At 40.6% G+C, this 17,921-nt stretch overlaps 1 protein-coding gene across 2 annotated transcripts in view; it reads left to right on the forward strand.

Annotated features, from left to right (window-relative positions):
• ACOT9 (acyl-CoA thioesterase 9) overlaps positions 1-12,459 on the forward strand; it is a 74,617-nt gene extending 62,158 nt beyond the window's left edge. For both annotated transcript variants that reach the window (XM_049871351.1, XM_049871352.1), the window contains 8 exons: positions 590-663; positions 7,562-7,629; positions 8,371-8,482; positions 8,632-8,722; positions 8,891-8,976; positions 9,424-9,511; positions 9,669-9,819; positions 10,273-12,459. In XM_049871351.1, the coding sequence (XP_049727308.1) occupies positions 590-663; positions 7,562-7,629; positions 8,371-8,482; positions 8,632-8,722; positions 8,891-8,976; positions 9,424-9,511; positions 9,669-9,819; positions 10,273-10,364 (762 nt within the window). In that variant the 3' untranslated portion in view covers positions 10,365-12,459. The remainder of the gene's footprint in view (positions 1-589; positions 664-7,561; positions 7,630-8,370; positions 8,483-8,631; positions 8,723-8,890; positions 8,977-9,423; positions 9,512-9,668; positions 9,820-10,272) is intronic.
• Positions 12,460-17,921: the final 5,462 nt, after the last annotated feature.

Consider the following 17,921-nt stretch of genomic DNA (forward strand, 5'->3'; position numbering starts at 1 on the left):
TCAAACCCACCAGCTGCTCCATGGGAGTAAAGTTCTGGTGATCTGCTCCCATAAAGATTATAGCCTAGCACACCCTACGGGGCAGTTCTGCTCTCTCCTATAGGATTGCTATGAGTTGGAATCAACTAGATGGCCCACGACAGCAACAACACCATGAAAACAGTGGGAGGTCCTCCTGGGTATGTGTGCCACTGGGAGGCCAAGTATGCCTGAAGATAGCCAGAATTCTGCATAATATGGGGAAGTTGAATGCCAAGTACGCAGAAGGTACCCTTTCCCTTGGGTCACAGTCATGCATAGCCCCAAACTCCATAGTCCATGCTCCTGTCCCAGCACTAACCACACAGTTCTCTGTTTGAGTTTTTAGGTATCTGTCTCCTGCACTAGACCACAGGCTCCTTGTCTAGTGGAGTCTGGTGCTGTGCCTGGCTCAGGGTAGGCAACTCAGCAGGTGGTGGTTAATAAACAAACGCATTTCCCTTTTTCTAATTTCAGACTTATTGAAAGCATGCAAGATACCTGTTAGAATTGTAGGTTATCCCAGTAAATGCATTTCTTACATCTGCATTTTCTTTGTTTTGTTCTTTAGTTACATGGCGATGAATATACTCCTGTTTTGGGTGCAACATTTGTAATGGTGGCCCGTGATTCTGAAAATAAAGGGTAATTGCTTCCCCCTCCCTCAATTCTTTATTTTGAAACATTTCAAAGATACATAAAACTGAAGAGAAGACTATAATGAATTTCCATGTACCCCTTGTAATTTACCCATTTAAAGTATACAATTTAATGGTTTTTAGTATATTCACAGAGTTGTACAACCTCTTAAGTATGTTTTAATCTAGAGCAGTTGTATGTCCCCTCTGCCCACTTATTATTTCATGTTATTAACTTCTCAAAAGGCTAGATCGGTTGTTCTATACAAGGCCCCACTTTCTGGATTTGTCTCATTGCTTCCTCATGGTGTTTTTGACTGGTTTCTCTATCCCTAGTGTTTTCTGTAAACTGAAGTTTGATCTAAAGCCTTGATTAGACTCAGGTTCAACATATTTGGCAAGCGTACTTCACAGGTGATGCTATATATCTCATATTGTATCTCTTATTGCATCACATCAGGAGGCACAAGTTGTCCCATTTACAGTGATGCTAAGATTAACCCGTGGGTTCAAATGGTGGCAGCCTGATCTCTTCATTGGGAGTCATCAACAGGGTGATACTTTGTCATCCTGTGAATAGCTAGATCCCCCCATCAGTCTCTCTCCACTGCTTTTGTGTTTACTGAGACTTTTTTTTAAATCTCAAATGCTTTTAACATCCATTGCTGATCATTGCTTTAATCATTTTCATTAACCCCCCCCCCCAAAAAAATTGTTTTCATTAGAAAGCGTAAAAGGATTTTCAGATTTCGTCATTGTCATTCCTTCTATACCCATTAGCCGGAATGCTATAAAGAAGAGCTTTCCCTTATCAACTAGGGCAATTTGGTTTGTAAAGGAAACTCAGGATCAGTGCTTCATTCCTGTCCTTTATTTACACATTTTTAGGATAAGGAGTTAGTTTACTAGCTAGTGATGGCATGGTTTTTCACTTTTTCCAGCTTGCTAAAAAAAGTGTTATTATGAATTCATGGATTTTTATATATTCAGTGTATTTCATAAATTACAGTCATTGTTCTTCTTGATGCTCAGAGTATTACCATTTTTGGCCATTGGGCACTCCTTTAAGCCAGCTCCAATGTCCTTTTGACTATCTCCCTTAGTCTTTGATGGCTTCCTTGTTCTGTGGCACAAGATATTTTGGGCTTATCTTATACATTTCCTACTCTGGACCTGGAATTAGCCATTTCTCCAAACATTCCTAGTTTCTTTTAGTGGGAACTGGTATTTAGAGACCAAAATCTGGACACTAGACTGTATATTGTTACTGGGTTGTCATCGTTTCTAGGCCTTTTCACTGGATAGAGCTAGGATGTATGTTAAAAGCCAACCAGATTAAAAAAAAAACTCACGAGTTTATACTGTTATTTTCAAGTTAAATTTAACCATACAGACTAACTTATTTGACTTTATCTTTTTTCTCTTACAGTGAATTCTTGGTTCCTAACGTTTAACAACAATAACAGTTGCTTTTTGCTTTATCCTATGGTATGCATAAAATGGTTTCACAATACTAATGCCAGTATTACCACTAATGAGTCTACTGAATAAAGTTTAAGATTTCTATTCAGTTCTTCTTGTCCTTAGACTACATTCCACTGAGGTTATATAGTCCAAAGACACTTGAAATATTTTTTCTCTGTGTGGCTGTGTTACCAACTTGGTGTACAGTTAAGGTCATTTGCATCTGTTTTCAGTTTTTAGAGGATGCTTTTTTCCTTTTTTGATTTAATTTTATCTTTTGAAAGTTTAAAATATTTACACAATTCAAAAGTCAAAACTATATAGCAGGGTGTATTTAGAGAAGCCTTGCTTCCATTCTTTTCTCTTGCACCCCGTTCTTTTTATCTACGTATAAACCCAAAAAAATGAAACCTGTTACCGTCAAGTCAATTCCGACTCATCGCAACCCTATAGGATGGAGCAGAGCTGCTCCAGAGGGTTTCCAAGGAGCACCTGGTGGATTCCGACTGCCGACCTTTTGGTTAGCAGCCTACGCCTATGCCACCAGAGAGTTTCTTTATCCTCCTGTACATAACTATTATTTTTGGTTTATCCTTTTAGCATTTCTGTATGTGTGCATATTTGTACCCCCTGCCATTTTACATGAAAGATAGCATGACATATATGTTGTACTTTGCTGCTTTTTAAAAACAAATTTGTCCGTATACCCAGAGATTACTCCATATCAGTGCATAAAAATCATCTTCGTTTTTTTTTTTTTACAGCTGTATACTACTCTATGGTAGAGATATACCACAGTTTATTTAACCAGTCTCCTATTGATGAACCTTTGGATTATTTTCATTCATTTGCTAATCCAAGTAATGCTACAGTGGATAATATGGTCATATTAAATTTTCCCCAGTGACTTTTTGGGCCAGAGCTCTAGAATTGGGATTGCCTTCACTGATTTGGCAAGTGTTGAGGTTGCACGTTGTTCCGCACCTTTTGTAATCTTATATCATTTGTTGACTGGCTCTCAGGCTTAAGAAATTTTCCATAAATCATTGAAAGTGTTGTTTTTTAATAGGAATGTTTTTTTAAAAAAGATTTGTCTATATCAAATTCTTTTTTAAGCTTTCCATTTTCCCCTTAGGTTTACATTATGCTGTCAGAAGGGCTGTAACCTTTTTGGTTGGTCTTTATTTGATTAACTCCCTTATCACTCTCCTTTCCTCCCCTCTGCCAGTAGGTTTATGATCTTTAGACTCTCAGAGTCACCTGAGGCACTCAAACTGAGAACAATGCTCTAGTTGTGGGGAACAGATGGGGGTAAGGTGGGGGGAGTGTTATAGGATTGCTGTTTGTACAGGATAGAGAATAGAGGCCTGTGATAAGTCTAATTAGTACCAGCAACTTGCTTTAGGAGTCTGCAATGAGAAATCTTATCTGCTGCATGGAAAGCTGACTTGGGAAATCAGGTTACGATTGAAAAATACTGTGGTGAATCTGTAGTCTGAGTAAGGAAAAACACCCATCCGCTCCTGCTCCCCTTACTAGCCCCAACTGACGTGCTGCTCCTAGTGGCTGCCTGGGGCTCCTTTGCCAGCACTGGGGGCATGGGTTAATGTTTCTCTCCCAGCTGACGCATTTCAATTTTCCAAGCTGCCATTTCAATTCTTTTGTATCCATTGTTGTTTCTATCAGACAGTTTTTTTTCCTTTTTCTCATAAGCATTTTTAAAAAATTTTTTATTGTGCTTTAAGTGAAAGTTTACAAATCGAGTCGGACTCTCATACAAAAATTTATAAACATCTTGCAATATACTCCTAATTGCTCTCCCCCTAATGAGACAAGCACACTCCTTCCGTCCACTCTCTCTTTTTGTGTTCATTTCGCCCAGCTTTTAACCCCCTCTACCCTCTCATCTCCCCTCCAGACAGGAGATGCCAACATAGTCTCATGTGTCTACTTGATCCAAGAAGCTCATTCTTCACCAGTATCATTTTCTATCCCATAGTCCAGTCCAATCCCTGTCTGAAAAGTTAGCTTTGGGAATGGTTCCTGTCTTGGGCTAACAGAAGGTCTGGGGACCATGACCTCCGGGGCCCTTCTAGTCTCAGTCAGACCATTAAGTCTGGTCTTTTTATGAGAATTTGGGGTCTGCATCCCACTGCTCTCCTGGGGTTCCCTCAGGGGTTCTCTGTTGTGTTCCCTGTCAGGAAAGTCATCGGTTGTAGCCGGGCACCATCTAGTTCTTCTGGTCTCAGGATGATGTAGTCTCTGGTTTATGTGGCCCTTTCTGTCTCTTGGGCTCATAATTACCTTGTGTCTTTGGTGTTCTTGATTCTCCTTTGCTCCAGGTAGGATGAGACCCATTGATGCATCTTAGATGGCCGCTTGCTAGTGTTTAAGACCCCAGGTGCCATCAGACTGCTTTTAATGATGGTAGACACTCTCCTCGAAACCACTTCTCTTTAATACCTTTGGGTTCTTATTAACATTTAAGAATGTCTTTCTGTATCCATTGCAATGGAGCACTATGCCTTTTTGCCCAATTTTTTATTTTGAAAAATTTGACCCCTGCAGAACAGCAGAAAGAATAATGCAATGAATATTCATATACCCTTCACCTAATTTGCCAATTAACATTTTACCACATTTGCCTACTTGCTTACTCTAACTTGCAGGTATACATGTACACATTTTTTCCTGACTCATTTTAGAGTACGTTTCAGATACTTCACCCGTAAATAGTTCAGCATATGTATCTCCTAAGAACAAGGTAACACTCCTATACAACCTCAATGCCTTTATTATATCCAGGGAATTTAACAATGGTAAAATAAATGTTAACTAACATTCAATTCATATTCACATATTTCCAGTTGTCCCTTTAATATCTTTTATAGCTTTATCCCCTGATTCAGAATCCAGTAAGGATTGTGTATTGCATTTGATTATTATGTTTCCTTAGACTCTAAAATAGTCCCCCTACTATTTTTGTCTTTCAAGATACTGACGTTTTTTTTCTGTGATTGATGTGTTTTTTGTGTTTTTTTAAAAGTTCCCTTAACTTCATTATTATTATTGTTTTTTATTGTGCTTTAGGTGAAAGTTTACAGTTCAAGTCAATTTCTCATTCAAAAATTTATACACGTATTGTTTTGTGACTATTAGTTACAGTCCCCACAATGTGACAGCACACTCCCCCTTTCCACCCTGGGTTCCCTTTGTGTCCATTCGACCAGTTCCTGTCCCTTCCTGCCTTCTCATCCTGCTTTTGGACAGGAGCTGCCCATTTGGTCTTGTATATCTGATTGAACTAAGAAGCACATTCCTCACATGTATTATTTTTTGTTTTATAGTTCTGTCTAATCTTTGTTTGAAGAGAGGGGTTCAGGAATGGTTTCAGTTCTGGGTTACCAGTGCGTCCAGGGGCCGTTGTTTTGGGGTTCCTCCAGTCTCTGGCAGACTTTTAAGTCTGGTCTTTTTTATGAGAATTTGAGTTCTGTTCTACGTTTTTCTCCTGCTCTGCCTGGGACTCTCACCTGTCAGGGTGGTCATTGCTGGTAGCTGGGCACCATCTAGTTCTGGTCTCAGGCTGGTGAAGTCTCTGGTTCATTTGGTCCTTTGGGCTAGTATTTTCCTTGTGTCTTTGGTTTTCTTCATTCTCCTTTGCACCGAGAGGTATGGGAGCAATTGCTATATCTTAGATGGCCGCTTGCAAGCTTTTAAGAGCTCAGATGCCACTCACCAAAGTGGGATGTAGAACATTTTCTTTTTAATTTTTCTTCTGCTTTAAGTGAAAGTTTACAAATCAAGTCAGTCTCTCACACAAAAACTTATATACACCTTGCTACATACTCCCAATTGCTCTCCCCCTAATGAGATAGCCCACTTCCTCCCTCCATTCTCTCTTTTCGTGTCCATTTCACCAGCTTCTAACCCCCTCTACCCTCTCATCTCCCTTCCAGGGAGGAGATGCCAACATAGTCTCACGTGTCCACCTGATCCAAGAAACTCACTCCTCGCCAGCATCCCTCTCCATCCCATTGTCCAGTCCAATCCCTGTCTGAAGAGCTCTGGCTTTGGGAATCCTTCCTGTCCTGGGCGAACAGAAGATCTGGGGGCCATGACCACCGGGGTCCTTCTAGCCTCAGTCAGACCATTAAGCTTGGTCTTTTTATGAGAATTTGTGGTCTGCATCCTACTGCTCTCCGGCTCCCTCAGGGGTTCTTTGTTGTGTTTCATGTCAGGGCAGTCATCGGTTATAGCCAGGCACCATCTAGCCTTTCCAGTCTCAGGCTGATGTAGTCTCTGGTTTATGTGGCCTTTTCTGTCTCTTGGGCTCGTAATTACCTTGTGTCCTTGGTGTTCTTCATTCTCCTTTGATCCAGGTAGGTTGAGACCCATTGATGCATCTTAGATGGCCGCTTGCTAGCATTTAAGACCCCCAGATGCCTCTCTGCAAGGTGGGATGCTAGAATGTTTTCTTAATAAACTATATTATGCCAATTGACCTAGATGTCCCCCGAAACTATGGTCCCCAGGCCCAGCCCAGCTACTTTGCCCCTCAAAGTGTCTGGATGTGTCCAGGAAACTGCTTTGCTTTTGCTTTGGTCCCGTTGTGCTGTCTTCCCCTGTAAGATACTGACGTTTTTGAAGAGTTCAGGCCATTTGTTTTGTCGAATGTTCCACAATCTATATTTGACTGTTTCCTCATGATTAGATTCATGTTAAACATTGACAAGAGGCAGTATCCTTTTTATAATGTGAGCTTTTTAGTGTATAGATAAGACCATAACCAAGAGAATCCCCTAATTGTTCCAGTATGTTTTGTGTGGAACAGTCAGTAAGCATTACCCAAAACAAATAGCTGAAGACATTAAAAGTAGTGGATAATTGTTCATCTTCACTTTTTAAACGGTTATTTTCTTTTTTAATAATTTATCTTATTTTTGTTGTTGTTGAGAATATACACAGCGTAACATATACCAGTTCAACAGTTTCTACATGCACAATTCTGTGACATTCTTCGAGCTGTGCTACCATTCTCACCCTCCTTTTCTGAGTTGTTCCTCCCCCATTAACATAAACTCACTGCCGCCTAAGTTTCCTACCTTATGTTTCGAGTTGCTGTTGTCAGTTTGACCCCATATAGATAGTTCTTAAAAGAGCACAATGCTCAAGACAGATCTTTTTTTTTTTTTGCTAGTGAAGCTAAACTTGTTTGGTTTTTAGATAACTTCAGGGGTTCATCCAGGCTCCGTGGCTCCAGAAATTCTGTTGTGCGTTTCCCCCCATTTGATCAGGATTCTTCTATAGAACCCTTGACCAAACTGTTCAGTAGTGGTAGCCAAGCACCATCCATTTCCCCTGGTCTCACAGCAAAGGAGACAGTTGTTTGTGGAGGCAATTAGCCACACCTAAACTATATTATTTTCTTTGTTTCTCTTTAGGCCAGCATTTGTAAATCCACTTCTCATTGAAAGCCCAGAGGAAGAAGAGCTCTTTGCACAAGGAGAATGTATGTTAATTTGTTTACAAGAAGATAACTTTAAAAAGTACATTAGCTATACTGCAAAAAATATTATATAAGATTATATGTGGACTCTTTATACATATAGTCAAAGGTCTTATTTATGCCAAGAATTTATTGAAATTATAAAATACCTTTTCCCTTTTTGCTCTGTAAACTAGACCTGTTACTGATGAGTCAATTCTGATTCATAGCAACCCTATAGGACAGTGTAGAGCTGCCCTATAGGGTTTCCGAGGCTGTAATCTTTACAGAAGCAGACTGCTACATCTTCCTCCCACAGAGCGGCTAGTGGGTTGGAACTGTCGACCTTTCGGTTAGCAGCCAAGCGCTTAACCGTTGTGCCACCAGGGCTCCTTTTTGCTATACAGGGTCCATATTTTGAAAAGAATTTGCTGATCAAACAATATTTATTAAGTGAAGTAATTTGTTTTCTCATTTGTAATGAAATGGGAAAATGAAATAACTGCCAGTCAGGGCTCTAGATCAGAATGGTAACAAGTAGGTCCATAATAAGCTGGTGTAATTTCCATTTAAAAGCAAAGAATCACTGCAAGTTTTATGTAGTCCATTCAGCCTTCTCTTGGGTATATGTACAGTTTCCAGTGGGCCTTTTGAAGTCCTGAAATACTACTGCCTTTGTAGGATCCAAGAGACCCCAGGTCAGGACTGCAGTACTGTAGTGAGACCCTCCTGACCACAGCTCCTTTTTATTCATCCATGTTCCAGTGAACAAGGGGAGAAGGATTGCCTTCAGCTCCACATCATTACTGAAAGTGGCTCCCAGTGCTGAGGAGAGGACCACCATACATGAGATGTTTCTGAACACACTGGATTCAAAGTAAGTTAGGATGGTGAGACTGCAGATTGAGAAAGCATTTAAACATTGGCTTTCTCCAGAGCTAAGCTTGGGAGTTGTTTTCAAATGTCTTACTTTTCAGCAGCAAAAACATGGCATTAACAGGGTTTAATAAATTTCCATTTGCACAGGACTATAAGTTTTCGAAGTCGAGTTTTGCCACCTAATGCAGTGTGGATGGAGGATTCAAAACTGAAGAGCTTGCTAGTTTGCCATCCTCAGGTATTGTAATTTAGCGAGAAATCTTCTGAGTAGGATAGCTTGCATTTGTGATACCCATCTAAGATTTGATGCAATTTTAAACTGAGTGCCATTCTGTGGCATTAATTCTTTTCTGCACATGAAGGTGCCCACGTTTGTATTTATTAGTATTTATTTTATGTCATACAGGAGCGGAACATTTTCAATCGGATCTTTGGTGGTTTCCTTATGAGGAAGGCGTATGAACTTGCATGGGCTACTGCTTGTAGCTTCGGGTGAGTTCTATTTAAGGCAGTCTAACTTCTGGGAGATCATTTATACCAACTCACTGAAATGAAACAGTTTGGACCAGCTTGGATGTGTTTGAGAATACGTTGTGTTTTTAAATAGTAAATACCATACTGACACCAGCTGGGTTTGATCTTCATTTTAGAGGGCTGTTGCTCTGACCTTGTAAGTTAGTACATTCACGACTAGTGAGAAAAGAAGGCGATATTACACATAAGGGAAAAGATACAGTGATTTTGGCACTAGTCTGGTCATAATGGCATCTGTTACCATTCCTATTGGTATGCTGTTATGATTTTACTCTTCTCTAAGTTTATTCTTCGTTCATATTTATTTTTCATAAGCTAGTTGTTAGGGAAAAAATAGAGACCATCTGAATTTTGCAGTGGGCAACCAACTAGTCCTTTACCCCAAATTCTGCCTTTCCCCAATAGTGGTTCCCGACCATTTGTGGTAGCAGTGGACGATATCATGTTTCAGAAACCTGTTGAAGTTGGATCATTGCTGTTTCTTTCTTCCCAGGTAGGTATATGATGAGAGATGGAATACTATTTTTTTTTTTTTGTCGTTTGGGCCTGGAAAAGAAGTTTCTATATCCTAAAGCCATTGTGTTTCTTATGATTGCCTTTTTTTCCCTTCCTAATGTGATTGACTGACTATCGTATCTATAATTTCTTAGGTTTGCTTTACTCAGGACAATTACATTCAAGTCAGAGTACACAGTGAAGTGGCCTCTCTTCAGAGTAAAGAGCATACGACCACCAATGTCTTTCATTTCACTTTCATGTCGGAAAAAGAGGTGCCTTTGGTTTTCCCTAAGACATACGGAGGTAAGCAGCAATTATTGCTTGTCCCTAACAAAGAGGAGAACTTAAAAATTTTATTCTCTTTTTAAGTTGTTGTAGAAAGTAAATGGATGCATGTCAGCACAAAGCATATCTTTAGGAGATTTTGCTTTTGAGTTTTCACAGCCCTGAAGGCCAAAGATACGTCATGGCCGACAGGCAGCTGTTGCTGCTCTGCCCAACTGGCTGTTGTCTGAAGGGCTGGTGCCAGCTGCAAGCAGCCATTGGTGGTCAAAGACTGGCCCAGCCAAGGGGAAGGGGTGGGAATTTTGGCCTGCTCCTTTTGGTACCCTGCACACTTCCTGGCCCAAGAGTGCATCCCTTTCTCTAGTTTTGTATTCTCATTGCTGTCCCAGTGTTCCCAAGTAGTCCTGGGTTTGCATGCTGATTTTCTAAGGTGCTGCAAGTTTCTCCAGGGTTATCTTTTTTATGTTTCAGAGTCCATGTTGTATTTAGATGGGAAGCGACATTTCAACTCCATGGGCGCCCCGGTGAACTTGATGACAAAGAACTACCTTGTAGAACCCTAGGAAAAACCTCACTCACTGAAAACCAGCAACCCACAGTAACAAGTGTTTAATGAAGGCCTGATGAAGTGTTTTGGCTTTAGTGTTATTCTCCTGCTGCGTAGAGGGAGAAGAATAATGTACTCAGTTAGAATGACCAGAAAAGCAGAATGAGGGAGTGGCTGGGTGGGGCAGAGGAGAGAAAAGAGTTATTAAACAATAAATTCTTCCAAAACAATTTAGTTGTGAACCTATCAGCTTGGCTCCCGTCTGCCAAACAAGGTAGGGCACAATACCTTTTTGCACAATTGGGCACATTCTTTTCTTACACATATATTGCAGCTACCAATATAGGAGGTTTACTGCCAAGGCTTTGGCATTCTTTAAACCTTATATTTGCTGCAATTCCCCTATGTCATCTAAAATTCCAGCAACTCTACATGATTCTTTTGTGTTTTGCCTCTGTATTTCTTAGCTTTTGTTGTTAGCAGAGGGTAGATGAAAAACTGGGGTAAAGGGATTCAACAAATGATATGTTGCATTTGTAAAGATTTATGGGAAACTTTAGATCTGAAGTCATACCACCAGGAAGTGCTTAGAGATGATCTAGATGAGGAAACGGAGGACCATTTGTTCTTCGTTCATTCACCTCTGCTAGGGGTTGGGCAGAATATATCCAACTAAAAAGGAAAAAAAATAGCTGCTTATACTTACACAGTACTTACCATGTGCTAGGTACTGTTCTAAGCATCTACCATGGATTAGGTCATTTATGTCTTCCAACAATGCTGTGAGGTAGGTTCTGTCACTCCCTCATAGGGTTAGGTCACTCAGGAAACTGAAGCACAGAGAAGTTAAGTAACTGCCTCAAGGTCCCACAACTAGACAGACACTGGTGGTGCTGGGATTCGAAATCAGGCAGTGTGGGTCCAGCGTACTCTTAACCAGTACACTGTACTGCTTTCAAGGACTGTAGCAAGGGAGACCATACCCAATATAACAGTGTAACCTAGGAACACAAAGGGAGGTATTTCCATTGATCAGCAGTTAAAATAGGGTTTCTTCCTTGATGGGAAAAGTCGATCAAGTTCAGAAGAGACAGAAAACAGGCTACATAGAAGAAAAAAGTAATCTCTGAAAAGGCGCTCCCAGGAGCAGTCTTTACTTTGGGTTCTAGATCAGCAACCACAAACTTGACTCTGCATCAGAATTAGCTAGACCACTGCTGTTAAGTCGATTCCGACTCATAGCGACCCTACAGGACAGAGTAGAACTGCCTCGCAGGGTTTCTAAGGAATAGCTGGTGGATTTGAACTGCTGACCTTTTGGTTAGCAGCCGAGCTCTTAACCACTACACCACCAGGGTTTCCAGAATTAGCTAGAGCACTGTTTTTAAAAAATTCATTTCAGTTTATGTAATGTTTATGCACAACTGGCATAATCTTGGAAATAAACAACTATCTCTTTTTGCTGTTATGTGCCATCAAGTGGATTCTGACTCATAGCGACCCCATATGACAGAGTAGAACTGCCCCATAGGGTTTCCTAGGCTGTCATCTTTTTTTTTAAGCAAAATTTTATTTATTTTGTTGTTGTTAAGAACACAACTGTCTCTCAGAGGCTTGCAATTCGACTCATGGAATCAAGCTTCTCTCCGTGCTGTGCTACCATCCTGCTGAGGGCTGGCAAAGCAAGGTGGCTAAAAGGAAGGGATGGGCCCTGGGGACTTTTGTGTGTGTTAAGTGGAGTTCAGTTAAGAGACCTTCTATTGCATCCTAGTGTATAGATTATACGTTATATGTTTAACCATTCATTGCTGTACACTGAAGCTTTTTCTTGGGTTTTTTTGTTTTTTGCTATTATTAATAATGCTGCAGTAAATATCCTAAATAGCTAAAACATTTAGACCCCTAAATTATTTCCTTAGGAACTGTGGTGTCTAGGTCAAATACTGTGCATATGTTATTTCAAGTAACCCCCCAGAAGGGTTGTACACATTCACTTATGCATCAGAAATTTCCCTGAACTTTGTCAAATTTTATCCTTTTCTTTCTTAAACATCTTTGCCATTTTGGTAGGTAAAAAATGACATGTGTGTTAATTGCTTTCTTGGAATTCTACTGAGATTAAACTTTAAAAAAATGTTCGTTGTCTTTTTAGTTAAATTGCTTGTTCAAATAATGTTGGATATTAGAATGTTAATCCCAAATCTGTTATTACTACCAATACTGGTATATAATGACTAGAGGTTTTTATTTTTTTTTTAATAATTTTTATTGTGCTTTAAGTGAAAGTTTACAAATCAAGTCAGTCTGTCACATATAAGCTTATGTACACCTTACTCCATACTCCCACTTACTCTCCCCCTAATGAGTCAGCCCGCTCCCTCCTTCCAGTCTTTCCTTTCGTGACGATTTTGCCAGTTTCTAACCCTCTCTACCCTCCTATCTCCCCTCCAGACAGGAGATGCCAACACAGTCTCAAGTGTCCACCTGATACAAGTAGCTCACTGAGGTTTTTATTTTTAATGCAGGACTTTAGAAAATGACACATAGCAAACAATGAAGGATTGACAGTAGGCTCTTAAGGAACAGATGAGAAGTTTTATCCAGTACCAGAACTGCCAAGAATGGTGTCAGAGTCTAGCATGGATCCTTTTTTTTTTTTTCTTTAAGAGAACTTATTTTATTTTTGGTTGTTGTTGAGAATAAACACAGCAGAACACAGACCAATTCAACAATTTCTCCATGTACAGTTCAGTGACATTGGTTATATCCTTTGAGTTGCGCAACCATTCTCATCCTCCTGAGTTGTTCCTTCTACATTAACACATACTCACTGCCCCCTCAGGATCCTGTCTAATCTTTTGAGTTAGCACGGATCCTCTTAATGTGGATTGGCCCTTGTTTTCAATTGAATAATCCATGTTGAGTTATCCCAGTTTTACTTCAGGCATGTATTAAGTTCTTAGCTTTTGCTTAGGGGTTTCTTCAATGTGCAGTCTTTGAGGATGGTGTCTTTATCACTGATTTCTTTAGAAGAGTTCACTTCAGTCCAATCTGCTTTGCACTGTGTTGGTTGTGCTCGTGTGATGCTGTAGATCTCCTCTTTTTTGCGGTAACCCCAATACTCTGTGTCTACACATTCCCTTTAGCACCTGCGTTCTCTCTGGTATGATCTGCTTTCTCTCACCTCTTTGAATAGAGCCAGGAGTTTGATCCCTGAAGAAGCGAAGCTCTTCCCCAACCCCCCTCCTCAGGTATTTCAACTTTTTATTTTTATTTTTATTGAGTTTGTGAAGAGGCTGACCCTTTATGTTTCTGAAGACATTTGATTCTGTGGGATGGCTAGGCTCTCCTGGGAAGTTCTTCTCCATGTGGTGTTGGCTGGGGTCACTCATCTGTGTTTGGCTGAGAGCTCAGTTGGCAGCTCACCTGGGGCTGGAACATAAGGTGCCTCAGCCAGGGTGGTTGGACTAGGTGAGGGCTGGCCAGACAGATTCCCAGGTCCTAACCGCACCATCTTCCTGCCCCTCAACTAGTGAGACACTCTTATAAAAGTTTTAAGGACAAATAACTTTGGGAACACTGCATGGTACAACCCCCTTTGGCATTTTATAACTCATATAAGCTTGCTAGAGACTCTTTGAAAAGTAGGACCATTAAAAAAACAAACAAACTCTGTTTAATGAGTTTTTGTGAAACCTATTTGACCATGGACCGCTTTTTTTTTAACTCCTAAGAAAAAATTGAATACACTTTAAATTTTTGTAACTTACAAAACTGAGATCATGCTGTTTTCTATTTTGTCACATGAAAAGACAGATATTGTCCAAGGAGTAAGTTGCCATGCCCTCTTTTGCTATGAAGAATCAAATATTAGTATTATACTTCTTAAAACCCAATTTAGGATGACATTTTAGATCTGACTGACCTTTCCAGTTTTTAAGGATTGGCAGTCTTGCTTTTAACAGCAGTATAATTGCTTGCTGTCACTGCCGATATTTTTTTTACAGTGTTAACTTCACAATAAATTCTGAATAATCTTTCAGCATTATGACCTTTACAGATGAGATGAGGGAGGTGAAAGGAACTACATCAGGAGGATGGTAAAGGTTAGTTTATAAGCTACTTGCCTCCATTTTGACACACTACAAGTTTATGTTACTGATTTCTATTTCTGGACAGGAACGTCAAGCTAAAATTCAATAATGCTTGATGCTTTAACATTTGGGAGTAATTAGGGATTCTTTATTTGGTTATAGAACCTCATGACAACTTGTACGTTAGTGAAATGTGGTACAAACGTGAAAAATCAGTTACAAGATGTAATCATAAAATAGAGAGGCGGGGCCAAGATGGCGGACTAGGTAGACGCTACCCTGGATCCCTCTTGCAACAAAGACTTGGAAAAACAAGTGAATCGATCACATACATAACAATCTACGAACCCTGAACAACAAACACAGATTTAGAGACGGAAAACGAACAAACACGGGGAAGCAGCGACTGTTTTCAGAGCCTGGAGCCAGCGTCCCAGTCAGGTAACCTTGGCGCCGGGCATCTGGGCCCAGGGGAGCTGAACTCATAAATCTTGTGACGGTGCAAACAAGGGGCGCAGCCCTACCCCCCTGAACTGAACCTGGGAGGGGGCCCAGCCGGTCCCCGTGGGCGGCGTGGCAACGCAGCTGGTGGGAGAACTCCCAGGGAGGCAGTGACTGGTTTTGGAGCCAGGAGTGCTACGTCCCAGCCGGGGAACCCTGGCGCCGGGTATTTGACTGGGTGCTGTCACGGCGCAAGCACGGGGCACAGCCCTACTCCCCTGAACTAACCCTGGGAGGGGGCCCAGCCGGTCCACAGGGGCAGCGCGGTGACGCGGCTGGCGGGACGAGAAATCCCCGGGAGGCAGCGACTGATTTTGGAGCCGGGAGTAAAGCATCCCAGCAGGGGAACCTTGACGCTAGGATTTGGACTGGCAGCGGAGGATCTGACCGCGGCTTCAGCGGGCCAGACCTCCGGGGGCAATCTCCACACAGCCAGCACACATAGGCGACACGCCCCTCGGGAATCTCAGATATAATAGTCATTCCAAGCAAGACAAGTAACTCTGGCTATATTCCGAGGTGCTACTCTCCTATCTCTCTGATCCCTCCCCCACCCTCCCCAGTCGGCTTCATTAACGTTGGAATTTCCTAAGCCAGAGGGAGAACAGCTCCGGCTCCGCTGCGGCTTTGCTTCCCCCCCCCCCGCTTTTTTTTTCTTTTGGTCTTTTCCTAACCCACTCTTCCGGCCTGAGAGAAGGAACCACAAAAAACCCAGGGACCAAAAATCCATCCCTAATTGGACTAAAAACACAGAACCAGCTACAGCCAAGCATATATGATCCAAATCTCAGACTTTCATCCTTACAGGGAGCAAGGTGGCGGTTATAATCCAAAGGCAGTTCTGATAGGGATCTGACTGCATTTTTTTTTAGCAGAATTTCTGGAAAAACAAGTTTCCCAGTGATGGCTCGGAGACAGCAGTCCATATCAAACCACATAAAGAAGCAGACCATGACAGCTTCTACAACCCCCCAAACAAAAGAATCAAAATCTTTCCCAAATGAAGATACAATCCTGGAATTATCAGATACAGAATATAAAAAACTAATTTACAGAATGCTTCAAGACATCACAAACGAAATAAGGCAAACTGCAGAAAAAGCCAAGGAACACACTGATAAAACTGTTGAAGAACTCAAAAAGATTATTCAAGAACATAGTGGAAAAATTAATAAGTTGCAAGAATCCATAGAGAGACACCATGTAGAAATCCAAAAGATTAACAATAAAATTACAGAATTAGACAACGCAATAGGAAGTCAGAGGAGCAGACTCGAGCAATTAGAATGCAGACTGGGACATCTGGAGGACCAGGGAATTAACATCAACATAGCTGAAAAAAAATCAGATAAAAGAATTAAAAAAAATGAAGAAACCCTAAGAATCATGTGGGACTCTATCAAGAAGGATAACTTGCGTGTGATTGGAGTCCCAGAACAGGGAGGGAGGACAGAAAACACAGAGAGAATAGTTGAAGATCTGCTGACAGAAAACTTCCCTGACATCATGAAAGACGAAAGGATATCTATCCAAGATGCTCATCGAACCCCATTTAAGATTGATCCAAAAAGAAAAATGCCAAGACATATTATCATCAAACTTGCCAAAACCAAAGATAAAGAGAAAATTTTAAAAGCAGCCAGGGAGAAAAGAAAGGTCACCTTCAAGGGAGAATCAATAAGAATAAGTTCAGACTACTCAGCAGAAACCATGCAGGCAAGAAGGGAATGGGATGACATATACAGAGCACTGAAGGAGAAAAACTGCCAGCCAAGGATCATATATCCAGCAAAACTCTCTCTGAAATATGAAGGCGAAATTAAGATATTTACAGATAAACACAAGTTTAGAGAATTTGCAAAAACCAAACCAAAGCTACAAGAAATACTAAAGGATATTGTTTGGTCAGAAAACCAATAATATCAGATACCAGCATAACACAAGGTCACAAAACAGAACATCCTGATATCAACTCAAATAGGAAAATCACAAAAACAAATTAAGATTAATTAAAAAAAATGCTCATAACAGGGAACCACTGAAGTCAAAATGTAAAAGATCACAATAATCAAAAAGAGGGACTAAATACAGGTGGCATAGAACTGCCATATGGAGAGTGATACAAGGCGATATAGAACATTACAAGTTAGGTTTTTACTTAGAAAAATAGGGGTAAATATTAAGGTAACCACAAAGAGGTATAACAACTCCATAACTCAAGATAAAAGCCAAGAAAACGTAACAACAAACATAAAGTCAAACGCTACGAAAATGAGGATCTCACAATTTACTAAGAAAAACGTCTCAGCACAAAAAAGTATGTGGAAAAATGAAATTGTCAACAACACACATAAAAAGGCATCAAAATGACAACACTAAACATTTATGTATAATTACGCTGAATGTAAATGGACTAAATGCACCAATAAAGAGACAGAGAGTCTCGGACTGGATAAAGAAACACGATCCGTCTATATGCTGCCTACAAGAGACACACCTTAGACTTAGAGACACAAACTAAAACTCAAAGGATGGAAAAAAATATATCAAGCAAACAACAAGCAAAAAAGAAGAGGAGTAGCAATATTAATTTCTGACAAAATAGACTTTAGACTTAAATCCACCACAAAGGATAAAGAAGGACACTACATAATGATAAAAGGGACAATTGATCAAGAAGACATAACCATATTAAATATTTATGCACCCAATGACAGGGCTGCAAGATACATAAATCAAATTTTAACAGAACTGAAAAGTGAGACAGACACCTCCACAATTATAGTAGGAGACTTCAGCACACCACTTTCGGAGAAGGACAGGACATCCAGTAAGAAGCTCAACAGAGACACGGAAGACCTAATTACAACAATCAACCAACTTGACCTCATTGACTTATACAGAACTCTCCACCCAACTGCTGCAAAGTATACTTTTTTTTCTAGCGCACATGGAACATTCTCTAGAATAGACCACAT

This window comes from Elephas maximus, chromosome X (assembly GCF_024166365.1).
Source record: "Elephas maximus indicus isolate mEleMax1 chromosome X, mEleMax1 primary haplotype, whole genome shotgun sequence".
NCBI lineage: Eukaryota > Metazoa > Chordata > Mammalia > Proboscidea > Elephantidae > Elephas > Elephas maximus.